The sequence below is a fragment of the Zosterops lateralis genome (genome assembly GCF_965231275.1).
Source record: "Zosterops lateralis genome assembly, chromosome: 3".
Classification (NCBI taxonomy): Eukaryota; Metazoa; Chordata; class Aves; order Passeriformes; family Zosteropidae; genus Zosterops; species Zosterops lateralis.
In genome coordinates this window covers 101,403,525-101,425,228 of record NC_139764.1, presented here as the reverse complement: position 1 = coordinate 101,425,228, position 21,704 = coordinate 101,403,525, and the positions used below count along the sequence as shown (strand labels likewise).

General features: G+C 38.0%; 1 protein-coding gene across 2 annotated transcripts in view; it reads left to right on the top strand.

Annotated features, from left to right (window-relative positions):
- NBAS (NBAS subunit of NRZ tethering complex) overlaps window positions 1–20,871 on the top strand; it is a gene marked incomplete at its 5' end in the record, with an annotated part of 161,341 nt that extends 140,470 nt beyond the window's left edge. For both annotated transcript variants that reach the window (XM_083856295.1, XM_083856296.1), the window contains 3 exons: window positions 4,584–4,728; window positions 10,543–10,671; window positions 20,154–20,871. In XM_083856295.1, the coding sequence (XP_083712421.1) occupies window positions 4,584–4,728; window positions 10,543–10,671; window positions 20,154–20,429 (550 nt within the window). In that variant the 3' untranslated portion in view covers window positions 20,430–20,871. The remainder of the gene's footprint in view (window positions 1–4,583; window positions 4,729–10,542; window positions 10,672–20,153) is intronic.
- Between the last annotated feature and the right edge of the window lie 833 nt (window positions 20,872–21,704).

Here is a 21,704-nt window from a genome sequence, read left to right as displayed (position 1 = left end):
AAGAACAGAAAGTTCTGACTGTTCTTTGTATTCAAAGTTACACTTTGCAGAAAGGCCTTTGAAAGGTGATGTTCAGATGGATGTAGCAGACAGTCTGGGAAGGTAATAGTACCACAAAATGGCACTTCTCTTGTCTAGATCCACTACCTATTATTTCTGTGTCTGAATAAAGCATCCAAACCAATTTAAGATTAAAATAATTATAAGACTTCAGAATTGCACCCGTCAAAATGAATATTAACTGGAAGTAGTAATTTGAAACATCCAGACTACATTATATTTTATCAGTTCTTTGGGATTTGTCTATGACTTTCTGAATACATTTGAAAGTAAAAAATTTAGCTGTTGTATTCTGTAACTGCTAATCACTTCTAAGATATAAGGATTCAAATAAATGTATATGGAGAGGCAAGGGCCACATGTTTCAGAGAGCAGTAATATTAATAAATTTTGGCTAGCCACATCTGACAGTAGTTAGGTTAGAGTCATTAAATGGTGTTTATTTTGGATTACCTAGGGGTATTGATTACAACCTATTTTAACTTTGAGACTGCATTCACACACAAAGTGTTTATGTACATTGATTTCTCAGAAAAGTTAAGGCTTATCTTTTTCTGAAAAGTAACTATCTTATGTGTATGTAGAGAACTGGCGGGTTACAAGGTAATCTGTAAAGATTTTTCACATTCAAGCTTGCAGTTAGTTTGGAATTTCTGCATGAGCATTAACCTAAATTCTTCAAGTGACAGTTTTACAAGCCAAAAATTATCTTCATTATATTAAGAATTACAAGTACTGCTGTGGGATCTGTCACAAATTCATGTTTCAGCTTTCATTTTAAGTTTTGGTTCTGGTTGTAATTGAAAATTGAATGCCTCACAGTGTGTGGGAACTGTCAGACCTTTTTAGCAAAAAAACAAAACTTAAAGAACACAAGGTTAAGTGAAATACTGCTGCAATTAGCAAAATCAATTTTCTTTGTGTTGAACAGAAACACTGAAGTTTCTGATAGGAGAACCCTTCTTGTTTATGGGCATTTCTTGTCTACTGTTCTGTTACAGAGGACATTAAACATTACGTAATTGTATCTCCATCTTGGTGTAATGTTTCTTCAGTCTGACTTCCTGAAGTGAAGAACAGAAAAAAAAAATGATGTAGTCACAACTAACTGTGGATCAAATTTCAGAGGTGGGATACCTCTTTGACTTCAGTGATCTTGGAAGTGAAAATTTCTGCAAATACTTGGGTCACCTGTATCAAAACTCTTTTAGAGTCTAAAGTAGTTATTATGGCTCCTAGGCAATTACATAGTCACAATTCTTCCCTCTTCTCCCCGTTCCATAATTCCATGTTAACAGCATTCAGCTATGCTTAGCAGCCTAGGGGGTTATGTATGTGTATATGTGTATATGTGTTCCTGAAAACCCTATCTTTAGGATGATTGGGAGTAAAGAACAGGAACTGTTTTGTCAGTGGTATTTTCAACAATTTCATTTTAAAGCAAGTTGTATGAACAGATTTTTGAGCTAAGAGGAAAACATCAAGAAGCTAAAACAATATGTATTAACATGTTTGTTTACTCCTTTTTTCCTCCTCTCCTTCAGAAGAGGCTCATTATTGCTTATTGTTTACAGCCAATGTAATGATCCCTACAGGAACTGGGAAATTTGAGTCATGTGAATACTTAGAACTTATGTTTTCAATCTACCAGTAAACATGTAGTACTTAAAAATGAATATAAAGCTGGAAAACAACATTCATATTCTGTAAAGGTTTAAAAGGAAGGAAGAATAAAAGAACTAAGATTTGAAGGGAGTTTTAGTAGGCTTTTAATTTTTGTAACTTATATGTTAGTAGGTACATACTTAATGCTTTTTTTAAGATTTTGTTTTCTAAAACACTCAAGTTAAAATAATATTTATTATCACAAGTATGATTCTCTTCTTGTCATAATATGCTGTGTTTATTGTGAGAAGACAGATAGCTTGGTTGTTTCAGTCAGCACTCAAACCCATACACTTCTTAAAATTTTATTTTCATACCCTTGTTATGCATGCATGCTTTTCCACCCATATGGCTCATAGTCAGATGTCATTTTAAACATTTCATAAAGGTGTTTCTTAAAAAAATTATTGACAGTACCTGAAGCTCTGCAGTCCTTTGGAACTTGCTGCCTACATTCAAAAGGCATTTTTTATATTTATTATAAATATTGATAAGGTGTTTTGGAACTGAAATAACCCCAGTGTTAGAGACCCAGTACTCTAGTTCACTTTTTTAATCTTAATCCCAGATTTTCCTCTTTTGGCTTTGGGAAAAAAATTAAGGTGTTTCTGCTGTGGTTTTGAAGTAATTGCTTTTTTCATGATGAAAATATTTTTTTATAACCACAGTTGAACTAAAGTAAAATTCAGGAGAGAAGAAAACTGAATTCTGCCTGTAGGTGTCATATTTTGGTAACTTAATTTTGGTTTTAATTAGAGATAGCAAGTAGTTGTTAATAGTGCACTGGAGTATTTGAAATAGTTATAAGGAATTGTGATGAAAAAAGTTTTATGTATGTAAACTATATAATCTGATACTTTACTTAAATAAATTTGCATATGGCAAGCCTTGATGGCCTTGCATCTTTCTGATTATTTTTGTGTTTTATAGTGGGATTTTTGTTTTCTTTTTCTAATGGAAAATTCTTAAGAGATTTTCTTAATGTAGTCTGGAGGCAGCAGCTACAGAAATGGAAATTCATTTTGACTCTGTTCCTCGAAGTGAGAAATAGATCACAGAGCAGGAGCTGTCCCTTTAATGAGTGGCAAAGGTGGAGTTGCAGGGATTTTTTCCTTCTCCTGCCCTTACTAGGGATTCACAGATTCAGTGCCTCATGTTCTGTTTGTTGAGTAATCTGGCATCTTGGGGTTCAACCCATCACATCGAAAGAAGCAGAGAGGAGGAGCTTTGCTGTTCCCAGCCAGACTTCTGACAGCTCTGTGCTCAGTGACTGTCACTGATGGAAAGGCTCAATTAAGTTGTCACAAGGAAGAAAGACAATGACTTCTATTTAATTTGCATTCAGAGTTGCCCCATCCTAGCTTCTTGTCTGGTTTTCATGTTGGACTGTAATGATAGCTGTGTGGGGAGCTGCTTTTACTTGTTTACAGTGTTTCTTTCTGAAAGTGGACAATGAGCAGGAGAGAGCTTTTATGTATGAAATAGTGGATATTGGTGGTTGTCCTCTTCAGAGCTGTCAGACACTTGGTATGTCAATCCAACAGACTCTCTCAACAGACTCCATTTACAATTATATTAATGTGTTGCTTTAACAATTGCTGTAAAATAACAACTTTGAAAAGCAGCACTTTGACAGCACTTTACTGCTTCTTGTCACATGTACTAAATGAATTTCTTAATTTTCATTAAATTGTAATACCAAACTGGCGCTTTTGGTCCTGCTGTGAGTTGTTTTTTTGTTCCTGTTTTTGTTTTGTTTAAGCTTTAGTGGAAAGTTTACCATGTCTTTGGGATGCTGATTACTGACCAGAGAAATTGATGGGGTGATTTTAAAATGCCTTTTGTTCCTTCTTAAGTTTATGCACAGATGAACATGGAGTTTGTGTTATTGTGGCTTAATACAGTCATTATATAAGCTGTACGTGTGCATGATTTTAGCCCACTGTAGGTGGGAATTGAAATGCATCAACTTAGTTTACATTAGAAAAATGGCAGTGTAGGTGTATTCCAGTGTTGTGCTTTGTGCAGTTAAATGTGGTCTATTTACCCATTTCTGTCACTACATCCACTACTAGCCAGTGTACCTATTCTAACAAAAATATTCAAAATATCTCCATGATCTACCAAATAATGGCTATAGGTGAAAAAATGTTGCACCGACAAAAAAAAACTTTACAGTAAACACTGCCTTTGCCATCCTGCATGATGAGATTTCCTTGTATGTACTTTTTGCCATTTGTTTATGTCTGACTTTGTAATGGTGACAATAGCATGAGATTCTGTGTGGAGATAAAAGAACATTTTAAATATGTAAAACAAGTGTAACTGTATCCATATCTCTCAGCAGAGTTCAGTAATTTCATTTTCTTACCCTTTTTGCATGGGCTGTGAAGAAAAGTTTATTTTTGTTTGTACTCATTGGACCTGAAAATTAATATGTGAATCTGGCTATATATTTTCCTCTCAGAAGCAAGAGACAGATACTTGAGAAACAGAAGCTGTTAGAATGTGATCAAAGCAAACAAAATTAGGAATGCTGGATTCCTGTCACCCCTCCCTTGATACCACTCTGCTTGGGAAATCAGCTGGTGTAAAGCCAGGAGAAGATCCTGTGCTATTCCAACTTGATCAGTCTTTGTCTGGTGTATAATTCCTCAGGGTTTGTAATAAGCATGCCATAATTCCATGTAATTTAAACTTCTTTGTTGCATTGAAAGCGTGATGGCATTATGGACAGTAACTTGTCTCAAAACTTTCTTTCATGAGATAGTACTTTTAAGTCACACAAGAGAAACAACCTACAGAAAATGGTAAATGTATATTTATGTTCTATAGTAATCTCTTTTTTTACTGGGCAGGTCATCCACAGATGATAATCCCTGGGTGAAACTGGGGATTTTTATGCTGCAGAGGTGCCCACCTGAGGAAAAGGAGAACAGAGGAAATGAAATTTTGAAAATCTGCCGTTCTTTGTATGAGACAAAGCACATGCTCCCTGCCAAGGTAAGTTTGAACTTTGGGTATCATGTTTATGAGTTCTGTTTCAAGGTCCCAGTTACAAGTAAGATGTTGCCATACTGGATCAAGTCCAATGGAGAGCTAACAGGGAGGCTGAGAACTGGGTTCAGTCTGTCTTGAGAAGAGATGACTACGGGAGATCGTGTCTTTACTAAGTAGTCAAAAGAGGAAACTAAGAGAGGAATTAGAGTCAGTCTCTTCAGACATGCTCAGTACTAGGACAAGAGGCAACAGGGACATGTTATATCATCAAAAACTCTCATTGCACCCAAGCAAAACGTGCCATCTTTAAAGTAGTAAGACACTAGAACAGGTGGATGCCTAGAAGAGACAAGGAGAATCCATCTTTGTAGGTATTTAGGACTTGACTGGATCATGTCACACGCAGTTTGATATTGTTGGACTTGCTTCAAGTTGGAGGCTGGTTGGATTAGCTGATCTTTTATAAGTCTGTTCCAGTATAAATTATTCTTTAATATATTTGTAGAAAGGTTTTAATAATCTGTTATCATTTAAATGAGTGTTGCAAAAATTGCTACTTAAATTATCAGTAATTCTCTTACTAATAAATGCATAAAGATTTCGTGAGGAACCCCTGAAAAACATGGTGATTGAAAAAAACCTTAAAATACAAGTAATTGCTAAGTGGTAACTGATATTCTAACTTGTCTTCCCTAACTATGTATGCATACTTCAATACAAACATCTCTTAAGTATAAAATTATTGAAGTGTTTTGTATATAAACACTATATTAATGGAGACAGACTGGAGAAGTTCTTAATAAACTTCACACAATTTCAGAGTAGTCGTGCATATTTTTAGTAGGCTGATTAATCTCTTATAATTATCTTTATGCAGTCACTGTCTGTTACAGAAAACAGCTGATGTTAGGAAGAGAAGCAGAATAAAAACAACACATTCTGTTTAAAACACAGACAGGTGGATGTGTGGGTTTTTGTTTGTTGTTTTCTTTTCCTAGTCCAACACACCGATCTGAGTCAAGTTCAGAAATCTGTGTAAAGCATGATTCCAGGAGGTGGCAGTAAGCTGAAATTATAAGTACATTTATTAATTTATTCATCCCACCAAAACTCTTTGGTGGAAAGCAGGTTCTACATCCATGGAACCTGTATAAATTATATGTAGCTTTTCTTTGTGAGGTGCTGAAATGATGCATTATAGCTTGTAAACTCACAAGTGTTTGTGGGAATAGCTGAACTTCATCAAAGTAGAATGTTCTTGCCTCACCTCAATGATCCAGGGAGGCAAATCCCTCTGAATCTCACTGTCATACAACAGTCAATTCACCAGGAGTTCTGCTAAAGAAGGGTCATGGTTTGCATTTCTCTTAGTTGAGTAAACTTTTCCATGATCTCCATGACAAGTCACTGTTTACACACAGTTTTGGTATTGGTAGACAGCTTTGGTTAGAGATTCCTTCCTTTGGATATTTTAATGGTACAGGATGTTGAAAGAGCCCACCATGTAAGTATGACTTTACAGACATGAACTTACTCTAATCCTCATGGTTTAAACAGCCTTACTGATGTAAAATACATTTTTTATGGCTAGAATGCTGGCAGTAACAAGAAGTTGCACTAAAATGTGTAGTTGTACAGTTACGTACAAACACAGGCTGTATTTCTGTAAGTCACTACTTGGGAAGAAGGGAATGGCATGTATGAATTTAAGTGATTTATTTGTATGTACGGCTACAGTATTTAAGTCCTCACATGACAGATTTGTAGTCGTGTGTCTGAATAAGATGAAAATTTGATCGCTGACAATTAACCTGTTCAGATGATTTCACATTTCAGTAAATACACTGATTAAGATGACGAATCTGGAATGATGGAATTCTAAAACTGAAACCAGTTAATTATAATGGAAAACATTTACCATTCAAGTTCTTTCCCATTTTTAACCTTACCAAGTTCAAAAGTTGGAATGGAAAACACATGTAACTTAAGTCATGTGGTCTAGAAGTTAGAAAAACTCTTTGGATATAGTCATGAAGGGATTTAACTATCTAGTTTTTTAAGCCAAGTACTTTTTTTATGTCTTTTGGATAGTTACGTAGTTTAATCTTCGTATCTGTGTCTGTGTTTGCTTTTGGGGGGTATTTTTGTGGGGTTATTTGTTTGTTTATGGTTTTAATTAGCATTATTCAATGGATAGATACCTCCATTTTTTTTAGTGGAAGAAAGTATTGTTTTAGTTGCCTGCAAGACACATGCTTGGGTTGTCCAACATCTGCGCTGCCTGATTAATCTCTTCTCTCTCTGGTAATTGTTCAAAATGTGACTCCTCTGAATATCTCACATTCTTCTCTCAGTCTATGGGTCATGTGTCAGTGAACATGGGAGAATGCATCTAGTCCCTTATCTGTAATCACCCTGGGGTCCTAGTGGTATGAGATACTTACCTCCTAGAATAATACAGCAGACACTTGGTCTCTTTTTTTCTAATTATTGTAGCTAGTTTTTCTTGGGGTTTATATATGATTTTAGATTGTGTGATTTTGTTCATACACAGTTCTGTCTGCTCATTTTCTTCAGATAATGTTGAATTTAAATGCTGCTTTTCAGTCCGTTTGTAGCCTCTCCAGACATAATGCTGTTTGTATTATCCAGCCCTTCAAGCCATCCATGAAAACACTGAATAATACTGGACCCAAAACAGACTCCTATGGTATATGGTTTATTTGCCTTGCTGATGTCACAGTGAACCACTGATAGCTGCATAACTAGACAGAAGACAAAAGTTGTCTTTAAAAAGTTTCAATTAAATCATGGTAATTCAGGTTTTGAATTGGGCCTTCCCTTGACCCTCTCACAGGTAACATCGAACCCCCTCTAAGCAGAGCCTCTCATGGCAGGCAGCAGACACCTGAATGCTTTCAAGTGCTCACTGCACATCAGAAACCCTTCTACCTTGCTCTGAGAAGTGCAGTGGGTGATGACTTCCCTCCTGGCCTTGGGTTTGCAATTCCTGTCCAGAGCAGCCATGCAGTCATTAGTGGCAGTGATACAAGTTGATACTTGTACTATTTGAACAGTCTTCACGGTCTGGCAAGCTGTCCAGTCCCTTCCTGGGGAAAAAGAAATGCAAGTGTTGGAATGTGTGCCATAATCTCTTCTTTACAAGAGATTATGGCTTCTTCTCTACTTGGGCATGGTAGTTAAGACTGAGTATGTCTGCTAGACAGGCTACCATCAGGCAGAAAATTATTCAACTTGTCCAACAGGTTTTAAGAGGGAAATGTTACCAAGCATGGTAAAATTGCTGTTTTGCTCCGATTACACATTTTATGACTCTCAGAATTTATTTTTTTGAATGTAAGTTGCATCTATTACTGTTAATACACATTTTCAAGAAAAGAAGATGTGTAGAGTGAATCCATGACTTTTCATTCAGTAAGTTTGCTGGAATGGCAGGTATGCAGCTCAAAAGAAATTCAATGGAATATGAAATTACTAGAAGTTTAATAAGCATATGAATGATCAGACAAAACTTAATGTATTTATTTAATTCTCTTATTCCTTGATTCATGTCATTCACAACAAGCATGCCCATGCTACTAAATTGGGAGGAGCTGTTAACTCCCTCAAGGATAGAGAGACATGGACAAATCACAGGGATGGGCAATCACCAATCCTATGGAGTTTAACAAGGGAAAGTCCTGGATTCTGCACCTGGGATGGGGCAACCCTGGGTTGACAGACAGACTGGGGCATGAGAGGCTGGAGAGCAGTGCTGCAGAAAGGGACCTGGTGGTCCTGCTTGATCCAAAGTGGAACATGAACCAGCAGTGCCCTGGCAGCCAGGAGGGCCAACCCTGTCCTAGGGACATCAGGCACAGCATGGCCAGCCAGGCAAGGGAGAGGATTGTCCTGCTCTGCTCTGATCTGGGGCAGTTTGGGTGCTGCAAAACAAGACATTAAACTGTTAAAGAGAGTCCAAGGGAGGGCCACGAGGAGAAGGGCCTTGAGGAGAAGCCATGTGAGGAGTGACTGAGGTCACTTGGTCTGTTCAGCCTGAAGGAGACTGAGGGGAGACCTCACTGCAGTTACAGCTTCTTCATGAAGGGAAGAGGAGGGGCAGGCACTGATCTTTGCTCTGTGGTACCCAGTGACAGGACCTGAGGGAATGGCCTGAGGTTATGTCAGGGGAGGTTTAGATTGGATATGAGGAAAAGGTTCTTCACCCAAAGGGAGGGTGGTTGGGCACTGAACAGGCTTCCCAGGGCAGTGGTCACAGCACCAAGATTGACAGATTTTGTGAAGCATTTGGACAACACTCTCAGGCACATGGTGTGACTCTGGGGGATTGTCCTGTGCAGGGCAAGGAGTTGGACTTGATGATCCTTGTGGGTCCCTTCCAACTCAGCATATTGTGTGATTTTAAGCATTGACAATCAGTAGCAGTACTGAATACAAGTGTAAAGAGCAAGTCTGAATAAGAGGGCAAGGCTTGCCTTAGAGACTCAGAGCTTAATGTGATGGAGTATATTCTTCAAGGCTGTTCTTCTTTAAGGTGTAAATTTAGAAAAGACTGACCAAGTACAGCCAGAGAGCTCCCCATCCCAAGCAAGCCGGGTGTCTGTGGAGTATGTTACATTTGTAGTATAAAATGCCTCCTCATCTTCAAATAGCTTTTAGGTTCGCAGCTACTGAAACTATGCTACTAAATGTGTGGATTATCTTGGTCCTGAAATTGTTACAGTTATTAAAGTTCAAAAGACATAAAAAATACATGACTTGCATTCTCTCAGCTTAATATTTAGCTGATGAGCTCCTTTGACAATTGCTCTCAAATTGTTAGAGAGAAACAGAGAGAATCTCTTGAGAGATGGATACCATTTTCAGTGTAACTACCATACAGTATCCATAGTCCCTAGTGTAAATTGCCTTGGAAAATGGGACATGTCTGGTGAGCCTCATTGGGAAGTTGTGACAAGCAACCTAAATTCTCAGAAATGACAGAAAGGAAAAGGGAAGTTATAATTTGGTTTTTAATATAATTTTTAGGTTGAAATACATTTTAATGTATAAATGAACAAATCACTACAATATTGAAGGTAAAAAAAACCAGCTCACGTGTAGAACATGTTTTTTGGTGGTTTAACTAAGGGACAAGGTAAAGTTGTGGAAGTGCACAGTAGATTTATTGAGGGATGGTTTTGTTTTTATTTTAGAAGGTATTTTCTGGTCCGTTTTGTCTTGAAGTTGTGTGATGCTAAATTGATGCTGTATTATTAATTATAGGAAACTAGATAAATGACAGAAAGTTAATTTGCTCAACTTTAATTGTGTATAAAATATTGTATAAAATTTTGAAGCTTTTCACAACAGAAGCATTATTGAACTTTGGTATGTACTCTTATTTCCTCTTTATTTTGTTCTACTTTTCTGATGGCATAATTGAGTTACAGAATTGTCATAGATGTCTGTCAGTGTTTCTTTCTGTGTTTTGCAGTATTTCAGTAAGCAGAAATATATTAGTCCCACAGAGAGCTGTGATTGCTCTGTTATTTTTTCGGTAAAACTCCTGGTTGTAATGGTGATTCAGTACCTGCCTTGTCCTAATCTAACAAATGTTGTACTTTAACCAGTATTCCACATTCTTAAAATCTGTTTCTTCAAGTTTCCAAGGAGGTGTTTCCAACAGGGAATTCATTTGTTGTGGAAGTGTGGTTTTCATTTTGCGTTTCACATAAAATTTTCATAAATTTTATTCTGAATGATGATGTTAGTATTTTCAGAGATCGCACTGAGAGAATTTATTTTTTATTTCAGTGTATAAAAGAATTATGTTTGCTGCTGCTTAACCAGTCCCTCCTGCTGCCATCCCTGAAACTGCTGGTAGAAAGCAAAGACCAAGACCTTCATGCTGTGGCACTGGAGCAGATAACAGCTGTTGCTAAGGTATGAACAGTTGAATGAACCACCTTTCAGAGGCTGAGGTAATAAGTGAGCTCTTTTATATTCATGTAGTAAGCAGAGACTGCTGAGACACTTACCATTATTAAAGTTTTCAACAGCTATTGTGTCCACAGTGAGCAGTAACACAAGGGCTGATAAGAGCTTTTATACATACTTGAGGTGATTAAACCTCATAGCACTTCCTTTAAATTTCTTAGTATACTGTTTTAAGTCAGTGTAGGGGAACAAAAACTATTTTGATATATGAAATAGATTGTTACCTCTGTGTTAATATTCCCTCACTTTGGGGTTTTTTCAGTTCTAGTAGTAAGTCAGATGACTTAGCTTGTTTCTGACAAATGTGGCATCTATTTATGTACACATGGGAGCTGTTATGTCACTGTTTTTGTTGTGATGGTATGTTGGGGAACTTTCATGCCATTCCAAACAGACTTGATTCCATACCGTAGCAAAGCTTCTGGAGAAGAAACCTAAATACTGTCTTTTTTCTTTGGACAAAAACTGAAAGACATTAATGCATATTTGTCAATTACTATATAATATTACATTACTGTCTTCCCTGTGCATTTGCTTTACAGCATATAAGAAGGAACACTTAAAAGGATGAAAGTTAGTCTCCCAGGCAAAAGCATTATATAATTTTTTTAATCTTTTACCTGAAAACTGAGCAGAGTTTAAAATTTTTAAGCTTTTAACTGAACTTGTGTATGTGCAGCCTAACTTTCTTGGGTTCTATGTTAGCTATACTCTGCAATCTAACATTCTGCTGCAAAAAAGAAGGAACCAATTGTCCATGAAAGAGAATGGCTTTCTCCTGTGACTGAATTAACTGCACTGATAATTTCCAGAATTACAACATTTATGTAGGAAAGCCTCATCTGTAATATTTCTGAATTCTGCATCATTTCTTAGGGAGCTTTTGATTGTGTATTACAATACAAAGTAATTTATGTTATATTATTTCCCATGTGGTACTTCACAATGAAACTTCCCACATGGAAACAAATGAAACCACATATCTTTTAAAATAAATGTCTCCTAAACACAAAAGCTTTAAAAATGTGATTTGTAGGAATTCAGATTGAAATTATAAATTATACCTTCCTTCTAGGGATACCCTCTGTTCTAGTTATACTAATTGCCACGAAGTTTTCAGGTTCCTTGATTGTAACAAACTGGCAAATCCTATCCCCTTCTTTTACACCATTCTCTATTACCTAGAAAAGATATTCTCCACCCTGCTCTTCCCAGAATTCTCCTTTAAGTCTCTCTTCCTCATGAGCTGTGTCTTTCTTTCTTATGCATATTGTATTCCAGAAGCTTTTTTTGCATCCTTTGAAAAGTTTGAGAAATGATCCATCTCCTTTCCAGAACTGGTGAAGACTAGCCACAGAGGCAATGGATTTGGAAGCATAGGCTCCATTTCACATATTGCTGATTTTCCTTCAAAAGGACTTAGTTACCAAAATAGAAGAAGCATCAGCTTTTTTAATGTGTTCTCTTTGAAAATTCGAAACAGTAGAATGGAAGGTAGCAGAACATACTGTATGTAACATACAGCTGCTTCTACCAAAATTGTAATGCCATTGTTAGCACCCAGTTGGAGTGTTTGCTGCTTGAGTTTGGGATCTAAGCTAAGAACGCATAAGTGTTCCTGTTCCCTTTCTTTTATACCAATAAACCACAAATTTTCTGAGTTTTTAGCAAAACAATTGTATAAATCTTATTCATCAGAACAGTAGTACATTGATTGTTTTCTTTTACCACCTGCAATTTTAAATTTTATTTCTGCGAAACAAGATTTTTTGGTAACTTTTAAACAAGATGATCTCATTGAAAAGCAAGCACAAATCTGATAATCTGATATATGCATGCACTTTCTCATCTCCATGTTCTTGTTAGCCTTTTAAAATTGACTTTTTTGTTAACAGATGAATGCTGCTGTATAAGTGACTAATTCTGAAGCTTGTCAGCAGGAATAAGTGTCCGAGTACATTTTATTTAACTATTCTTAAAGCATAATGCTGTGCAGTAGCACTTTCTGAATGGTTGCTGATTGTATTGTGCTTTAAACTGGCCATTGCTTTCTAGCGTTCAAACTGAAAGCTCCAACTTTCAGTTTCCTACACTGTAGGCTGATTACATTATATTGGAGTTTTAGGGCCAGGAACCTTATTAGCTTCCTGCTAGTACAAAGCATTTTCTTATACAGGAGGCAGATTGATAAGCTGTTTCTAATTTTTCCTTCTAAATTGAATATTAATTTGAGCACATAGTTCTGAAGAACCTAGAATTTTCAAAGCAGTTAGCTTTGGTCTAATGTTTTACTCTTAAGTCAATGAAGATTTAACTGTTGACCTTACTACATCAGGCATAGAGTTTAGCCAGTACCTTGAATGTGACAGTGTTAGAAAAGCAGCTAGTACAGAAGAGTGCTGTGCTAAATATAAAAGCTGTTCTTATATTGTATAAAAAGTACCTCTTATTCCTTGTTTTATATGCATCTCTTATGATTACATTATTTGCTGTTGTACTGAAAGTGCATATGTTACTTAGCTATGGCAATGTTGTTTATTCAGTATAATTTTCTACGCCTACTTTTTGTACTTTAAAAAACAGTATTCAGACTGTTAATGCTTTTTGTTAAATTCTGAATTAATTTTTCATAGAAAGGCCATCTCTGCTTGCATTAAACAGGAAACAGACAAGTAACATCTGGCAGAGGGGAATCATAGCTATTGATTCCCTGATCCAGTGCTAACACAGCTCACAAACGTGGCTGCAAGAAAAACACAGCATTTGCTTGCTGATAGCATGTATTGGTAACCCATTTGTTGTATGTTGCTGACAGCTTTATGGAAGTTTACAGTTAAGGATGATGCTGAAGTGCTGATACTAGAAATTGTACAGCTTTTGCCTGTAATAAACCAACCAAGTTTTTGTGTAAGCTTTTTTGAAATTGCAGACCCCTCTTTTTATTGTGCATCTTTTAATGAACTGCCTCATGTCTTTTCTGAGTAACAGAAATAACTGTTCTTCCCCTATGTTGTGTACTGTATGAGTAATTTAAAAGAACAGTTTACCTAAATAACCTTACTACTGCTAATAGAGCCCTTAAAAGTCAGATTGTTTTTGAGAGGGATTTCAGTGTTGTCTGTGTACTGGGTTATCTTTCAGAGATGAAAACTGATTTTTGTGCATCTGAGAGAGCATGTAAATATTCTGTTGCCTGTTGGTACCGATAATGTTAAAAAGCTAACAAGCAGGGATTAATAGAAGCAGTGCAAGTACTTGTTCAGTCAGTACTTTAATAGAAACTGGAACAAGAAAAATGTAGTCTGAAAAAATACCTTGGCTCCATTTGCCTGCAATAATTTCAGTGATGAAGTACTAAATCTACCTTCATAGCATGTTTTACTGAAAAATGTAATATGAAAAATCACAAATTTTCTGTGGAATAATGGAATTTCTAGTGTTCTCTGGTGTATGTCATTTATGGCTATTCGCTTAATGGGGCTCAATCTTTAAAATAAATAGTTAAATTATAAGCTAATGGTGATTATGATAAATCACCAATTTAAACCAGATAAATCCAGTTTATTTTTCCAGGATTTTTTATGTCACCGGTTTGCTTTCCCCTTATTTATTTGTTCTATAGATATATACTTCAGGAAGGAATAAAATGAAAAGCATTTTTATCTTCAATAGTACTGGAGAAAGGAATACTCTGGGAAGCAGCAGTTTCAGATCTTTACTGCTGTTAGGTCATCAGCAGCTCTTACCTGTGGATTTTCTAATGCAGAGGTTATGGTTGAAATATTGCCTGTTGGTAATATGAGATCCTCTGGATACCTGTGCAGTCAGTGGTGGTGGGGAATTGGGTGATGCAGTTCCAAACCCTGCGTGGGCAGGGACACCAGACCAGGCTGCTCATAGTCTGTCCTGGCCTTGAAACGCTTCCAGGGTTGCAGCATCCACAACTTTTCTGGACAACCTGTTCTACCCTCACAGTGAAGAATTTATTCCTAATAAGCAATCTAAACCATTTAAAGTAAGAGAGATTGGATATTTCTTCTTGTCCTATCACTCCATGCTCTTGTAAAGCATCCCTCTCCAGTCCTCTTGTACCGAAAGGCTGTTGCATGGTCTCCCCAGAGTCTTTTCTTCTCTGGGCTGAAAATCCCAACTCTATCAGCTGATATTCATAGGAGTGATGCTCCAGCCCTCCTAACACTGTCTTCATGACCTTCTCTGGACCCATTCCAACAAGTCCATGTATTTCTTGTGCTGGAGGCTCCACTCCTGGATGCAGTACTCCCAGGTGCTCTCATAAGAGCAAAGGTCCCACTTGAATGCCTACACTACACTGCTTGAATGCAGATATTAACCAATACCTAAACAGGAAAGCCAAGGAAAAAAGTCACTTCTCCTTAATGTAATTATCCCCATTAGATCTTTTACTTGTAACCATGGACATTGTGTGTGGGTATCATGCTAAATCTACCCTGTCAAATTCTGCTGAAGGAGAGATGATATGAAAAATGAAAGCTGCTCCCATTTCAACCCTGCAGATTTTACTCTAATGAAAAAATTATCACCCTTAGCATGGAGTTCTAGGTAGGCGTAATGATTTTTCTCTAACGTATACACTCTGATTCTGTCATTATTGTGGGTCATAGTTTATTCACACAATATGGAAAGTGGTTGGGTGTTAATTTGTGCAGAAGATATTGTATCTCTGAGACCTGCTTAAACTGCCATCAGCTGCATTCCGTATCACTGGAACAGTGATTCTGGGATTAGCAGTAGTCTTAGTTTTATGGCCTAGTTAGGGTCTTGGGATGGCAAGGGCTCTGCATCTGCAGGCAGATCAGAAGTGATTCATTAGTAAGATCTTGACTGAGCTGTCTGCCCAGTAAAAACAGCTCCTTAAAACTGGGATAGTGAGGTGGTTGTTTTTTACTTGCTGGGTTTTACTGTCTTACAGACTCAAAAGAGTGATTTTGAAAATGAAAATGTAGTGTGAGCAGGAGTCTATATCTACTGTAGGCTAATACTTGGTATGTATGGCAAGCAAAAATAACTCTGGAGGTTGATTCCCATTAATATTTTTTAAAATGTAAAATTTTGAGGATCAATATTCCATCTGGAACAGCAAGCATCCTGGCTCAAACAGATGGCAGAATTACAAGTCAATGAGGAGTAAGAATAGGGCAGATGTACAGGCTCTTTCTCTGAAATATTACTTACCAAACTTTTGGTTATTTTCAGCTGTATGTATCTGCTAAGCAACTGCCAGTGGTTTTCTTTCTTGGTTTTGTGCAATTTCTCCTTAAACTTGGATGAGCTTTTACATCTTGCAGTATCATTTTACAGAGAATTCAACAGTGAAAAAAACATACACTTTTTTATTTTCTTGTAATCTGATCTGAGCAGATTAATTCGATGCTTCATATATATATATATTTTTACTTTCTTAATGAGATAATGCTTTTAATTAATCCCTTTGTGATGTTGCTACCTGCCCTATGCCCTCTAAGCTGTCTCTTTTTTAGATTGGAGAATCGTGGTTTTCCTGAGCATTTTCCTGCATAAAAAACTTACTATACTGCTATGGTGTATTTTTTAAAAAATCATACTTTGTGTGTTTGCCTTTTAGATGAGTTTTAGATGGAGTTTTAGTGGTGGTGGTGTTTTTGGTTTGTTTTGGTGTTTGTTTGTTCTTGGGGTTTTTTGGGTTTGTTTGTTTGTTTGTTTGTTTTTGTTGTTTTGTTGTTGTTTTTTGGGTTTTTTTACTTTAATGCTTGTTTTTCTGATTTAAAATCAATTTTACATAAATGTAGTCTTAAGCTACATTTACATTGATTGAATTTTAAAAAATCTTACAGTTCTGTTTAAACAGAGCTGTTCCGTGTATAAGCTGTATTAAGGTTTATAAACATGTATCAATTCATTGACAATCTCTGTAGGTTGTTATTTTTATTGAAACTAATGACTAGAGATGTCTCTACATGTATAGTTGATACCCAAAAAATTGACATGATCTGGAGCTGTAAAACTGATAAATAGTCAAGTGAGCTTCCTTTGCTGCCTATCTTTAAATGCAATTCTTATTAAACCTTGGTTGTCTGTGTTCTTCCCACACCTGCCAGACTGTACACAGAGTGACCAAAGACTGGTGGAACAGAGAGTGGCTTTAATGGAATGAAATGCATTCACAGGGTCTGGTTCCCATCATGTGTCTCCATCCAGTTGCCTGGAGACAACTAAATTACAAAAGTTTCCTCTTCCTTACCAGGTCTTCAGACAATTTGCAAGTCAGAAAATGGGAAATGTTGATCAATTTAAACCTACTGATCTATTTGGGCCTAAGGATGAGCTGTGGGGTACAACCCAAGAGCCTTTTTGTGAGGTGTTTTGTGTGAAACCACACTGACGTCATTTCTTTGTGAGTGCAGACAGTTTTCTCTGCTTGTGTGTTGCATGGGTATCTTCATCCCTCTAGTATAGCTCAGATGTTTAATTGTTTATGCTAGGAAAGGTCTTTCAGATTTTTCTCTCCCAATTTTGTAGGTTTTTGGTATTTGAAATCACACTAATCTATAGCACTTTTCCTTAACTGAATTAAAAAAAAATTAAATTAAACCTTGCATCTGCTGCCAATCTCACTACTATAATTGCTGTTTGCGTTTTATGTTCATAAAATCAAAGTGAAGCCCTGTGTAAAGTTCCATCCTACATACAAGTTAAGAATAGAGCACACGGAGCTTCAAGGTAGGAGAGAATATCCCTTCAGTCCCATTTCAGAAGAGATGGCAGCTGTTTGGATAATGGCTTAGTAAGCTGCATGGTGTGCTGCAAGATGCCAGCACTAGAAATTCTGGAATCAGAACTATTTAGGTTAGAAAATACCCGTGAAGTCTCACCAAGTCCAGCTGTTAACCCAGCACTACAAAGTCCTCTCAAAACAAGTCTCAACCACTTCCCTGGGCAGCCTGTTCCAATGCTTGATAACTCTTTCCATAAAGAATTTTTTTCCTAATATCCAGTCTAAACCTCCCCTGGCAGGACTGGAGGATGCTTCCACTTAGCACATGTTAATTAGGAGAACAGGCTGATCCCCATCTGACTGTGACCTCCTTTCAGGCAGTTGTAGAGAATGATGATGTTTCCTCTGAGCCTCCTTTCTTCAGGATAAACACCCCCAGATCCCTCAGCAGTTCCTCATATGACTCAGTCTCTAGACCCTTCCCCAGCCCATCGCCCTTCTCTGGACATGCTCCAGCACCTCAGTGTCTTCCTTGCAAATGCGAGGCCCAGAGCTGGACGCAGGATTTGAGGTGCAGCCTCACCAGTGCCAAGTGCAGGGGGGCAATCACTGCCCTGGCCTGCTGACCACACTAGTGCTGATACAGGCCAGGATGCCACTGGCCTTCATGGCCACCTGGGCACACTCTGGCTCATGTTGTTCAGCTCTTCGTTGACCCATTTTATTTAATCATCAGCCTGTCTTCAACAGGAAAACATCTCTGTAAATAATTTTTGGCAGTTATTAAATAATTAAAGACTGAGGTTGGATAGCCTAAAGGCTGGACATTGAAGTGGACCTTCTGCTGTGCTAATTAGATTTAAAATGGCTTGATTATAACTGTAAAGTGTCAGTGCCAATCACCCTGTATGCAGTAGTCATGTCCTGTGTAGCAGCTGAATTGCTCTTCAAGGGTGCTAAATAACTGTTATCATAGGGTGTTTATTACTTGCTGGTACCCTGGTACCAATCATGTATGTTGGTACATAATTTTTATAGAAAATAAGGCAGAAAGCAACCAGAGAATTTTCTTTTTAAACTGGGAGGTTGTTTTGTAAATGTATCATAATTTGATTAGTTTATTTGTAACTTGTTAAGGTGCGGTAATTGAAAACTGATTGTTATCTAGCCCTGCTTTGGTCCTTTTTTATTATAGAATCACAGAATGGTTTGGGTTGGAAGGGACCTTAGAGATCATCTTGTTCTAATCACTCTGACATGGACAGGGACACCTTCCACTAGAACAGGTAGCTCAAAGCCCCATCCAACCTGAGCCTGAAAAACTCCCAGGAATTCTCTGGACAATTTGTGCCACCCTCACAGTAAAGAATTTATTGCTAATACCTAATCTAAACCTGCCCTTTTGCAGTTTCATCATTCCTCCTTGTCCTGTCACCCCATGCCCCTGTAAAAAGTCCCTCTCCAGCTCTCTTGTAGCCCCTTTTAGGTACTGGAAGGTTCTGTGAGGTGTCTGTGGGGCCTTAATGTCTCCAGATTTAGCATCTCTGTCTTCATAGGAAAGGTGCTCCAGCCCTCTGATCATCCTGGTGGCTTCCTCTGCACTGTCTTCAAAATGTCTGTGTCTTTATGTTGGGGATCTCAGAGTCGAATGCAGCACTCCAGGTTTGGAGAGCAAAGGGGCAGAATCCCCTGCCATGCCCACACTGCATGGGATGCAGCATAGGATATGATTGGCTTTCTGGGATGTGGGAGCACATGGATGGGTCATGTTGAAATTCTTGCTTCTGCTCAGGGCTGCACGCAATCTATTCTCCGCTCAGCCTGTACTTGTGCTTGGGACTGCGTCAACCCAGATGCAGGTCCTTGCACTGGGACTTGTTGAAATTCATGAAGATTGTTCAGGGCCACCTCTCCAGCTTGTCAAGGTCCCTCTGGGTGGGGTCCCTTCCTTTTTTAGGTTATTTGTAGTTTTTCAATTGTGCTTCATTAAGTGGTAAGTTAACACAGTGCTTTATTTCAAAGAACCCAGGAAAGACATATCAAAATTACTTGAAACAGAATTTAAAGTATTCTATGGTGTTATTTGTAAAGCTACAGACAAGATTCTCAAGAGAATATTGTGGTGTCAGATATCAAATAACCACATTTTTTGAGGCATCCAGGATGTCTCTCAGAGGTAGCAGCTCTGTGTTTCACATCTTTTAATATGTCACATTCTTCTGAAAGTCTTATCCTTGCTGTGGGTGCTGATTGAGTCTCTGAATGTTGTCATATTAACATGTGAAATATAATGTAATATATTAATATAAAGTGACCAAAATTTAATATACTCTGCTCTGACCTTCCTCAGGGTGTCATTCTTGATATGGAGCTAAATGGTGTGATCTGTGCTGCACTGGGACTGAAAACCTGTGAAAAGTCTATAAAGCTGGTGGTGTAATCCCAGGCTGTTAGGCATTTTTATTCCTTAACTTTGTGCAGGTCAAATATTTGTATTAATGTGGTAGACTGTTAAAGACATACCTTTACATATTCTGACATATGCAAAGCGTGTATCCCTGTGATTAATCCATGGGGAATGCTCCTCTCACTTTGAAGGTCACACTGTGCAGTCAGAACTGTCATGACACGTTCTGGCTGATGGCTGTATCTGTTAATTAATTTTTAATTACTTTGAATTTCTCTTTCTTTGCAGGTTGATGATTCCACTTGCGATGCTGAAATACTCTCCTTGCTCCTCAACGCCAAGTTGGTGGTGAAGTGCATGTCCACTGCCTTCTGCCCACGCCTTATTGAGCACCTCCTGGCTCACCAGGGACAGGGAGGCTGGGATGTGGAGGAAATTGCACAGCAGCTTAAGGAAGCAGGGTTCAGTGCAGAGGCTGGGTCTCTCCTGATGGCTCATCGAGGGACCCACCCTGCACTCAGGACTTTTAATACTGCCCTCCAGGCTGTTCAGCACTGGATCTGAAAATGTTGGATTTATGCATTTATCTGCATTTTTGCCGGAGATCTCACACAAAAGGGAGAAATTGTTGCTCTAGTAAAGTAACAAAGTGAGTTATTACCTACACTTGTAGAAAAAACACAGCACATGTACTTCTAATTGTTTAAGGAAACTATTGGTGCAGACTGCATCATTCTGTTGTATGATTAGCAAAGCATTGAATCTGATCATCCTTTCAGAGCAAAGTTAAATGGTTACACTTATAAATGAAACATTAGTAAGGTGGCAGGCTATACACAATCTGTCTTAATTTCTGTAAGTAATTTACTCTTGTCATAATGTAAAACTAATGTAAAAATACAATTATAAAGATATATATGGAGCAAAAAAAGTCACAAGAGTGATTTTTGAGAACTTCAAAACCTTAAAATTCAGTATTGTGCAATGTTGTTATCACAGCTTTTGTTTGCAATAAATAAAATATTTTGCATTTAATGTACTATGACATCTTTCAGCCTTTTAGACAGATAAATATTTTCTTTCTTCAGCCCCTTTTGCTGAAATTCCTGTCTCTCCTTAGTGGTATTTATTCATGAGGACAAGCTAAAATTTAAAAGATACTTTTCTCCACCACTTGGGATGCCTCATCTCAAATCCTGAACATTTGTTGGTACCTTTTGTGAATGTACTTTAAAAGTATTTACTTATGTTTTTCCTGCGTTCTGAAAATTTACATTAATGTATAAATTTGCAGAATCACAGAGTATGCTGAGTTGGAAGGGACTCATGAGCATCATCCAGTCCAACTCCTGGCCCTGCACAGCACCATCCCCCAGAGTCCTGAGAGCCATCTACCATGTGCACGAGAGCATTGTCCAAATGCTTCTTGAGCTCTGTCAGGCTGGTGCTGTGACTGCCCTGGGGAGCCTGTTCAGTGCCCAAACACCCTCTGGGTGAAAAATGTTTTTCTAATATCCAACCTAAACCTCCCCTGACACAACTTCAGGCCATTCCCTCAGGTCCTGTCCTTGGTCACCACAGAGCAGAGATCACTCTCAGCCCCTTCTCTCCTGCTCACAGGGAAGTTGTACCTGCAGTGAGGTCTCCCCTCAGTCTCCTCCAGGCTGAACAGACCAAGTGACCTCAGTCGCTCCTCACATGGCTTCCCCTCAAGGCCCTTCACCATCATCGTGGCCTCCTTTGGACACTCTGCGGTAGTTTAAATATCTTTCTTATATTGTGGCACCCAAAACTGCCCCCAGCACTGGAGGTGAGGCTGCCCCAGTGCAGAGAAGAGCA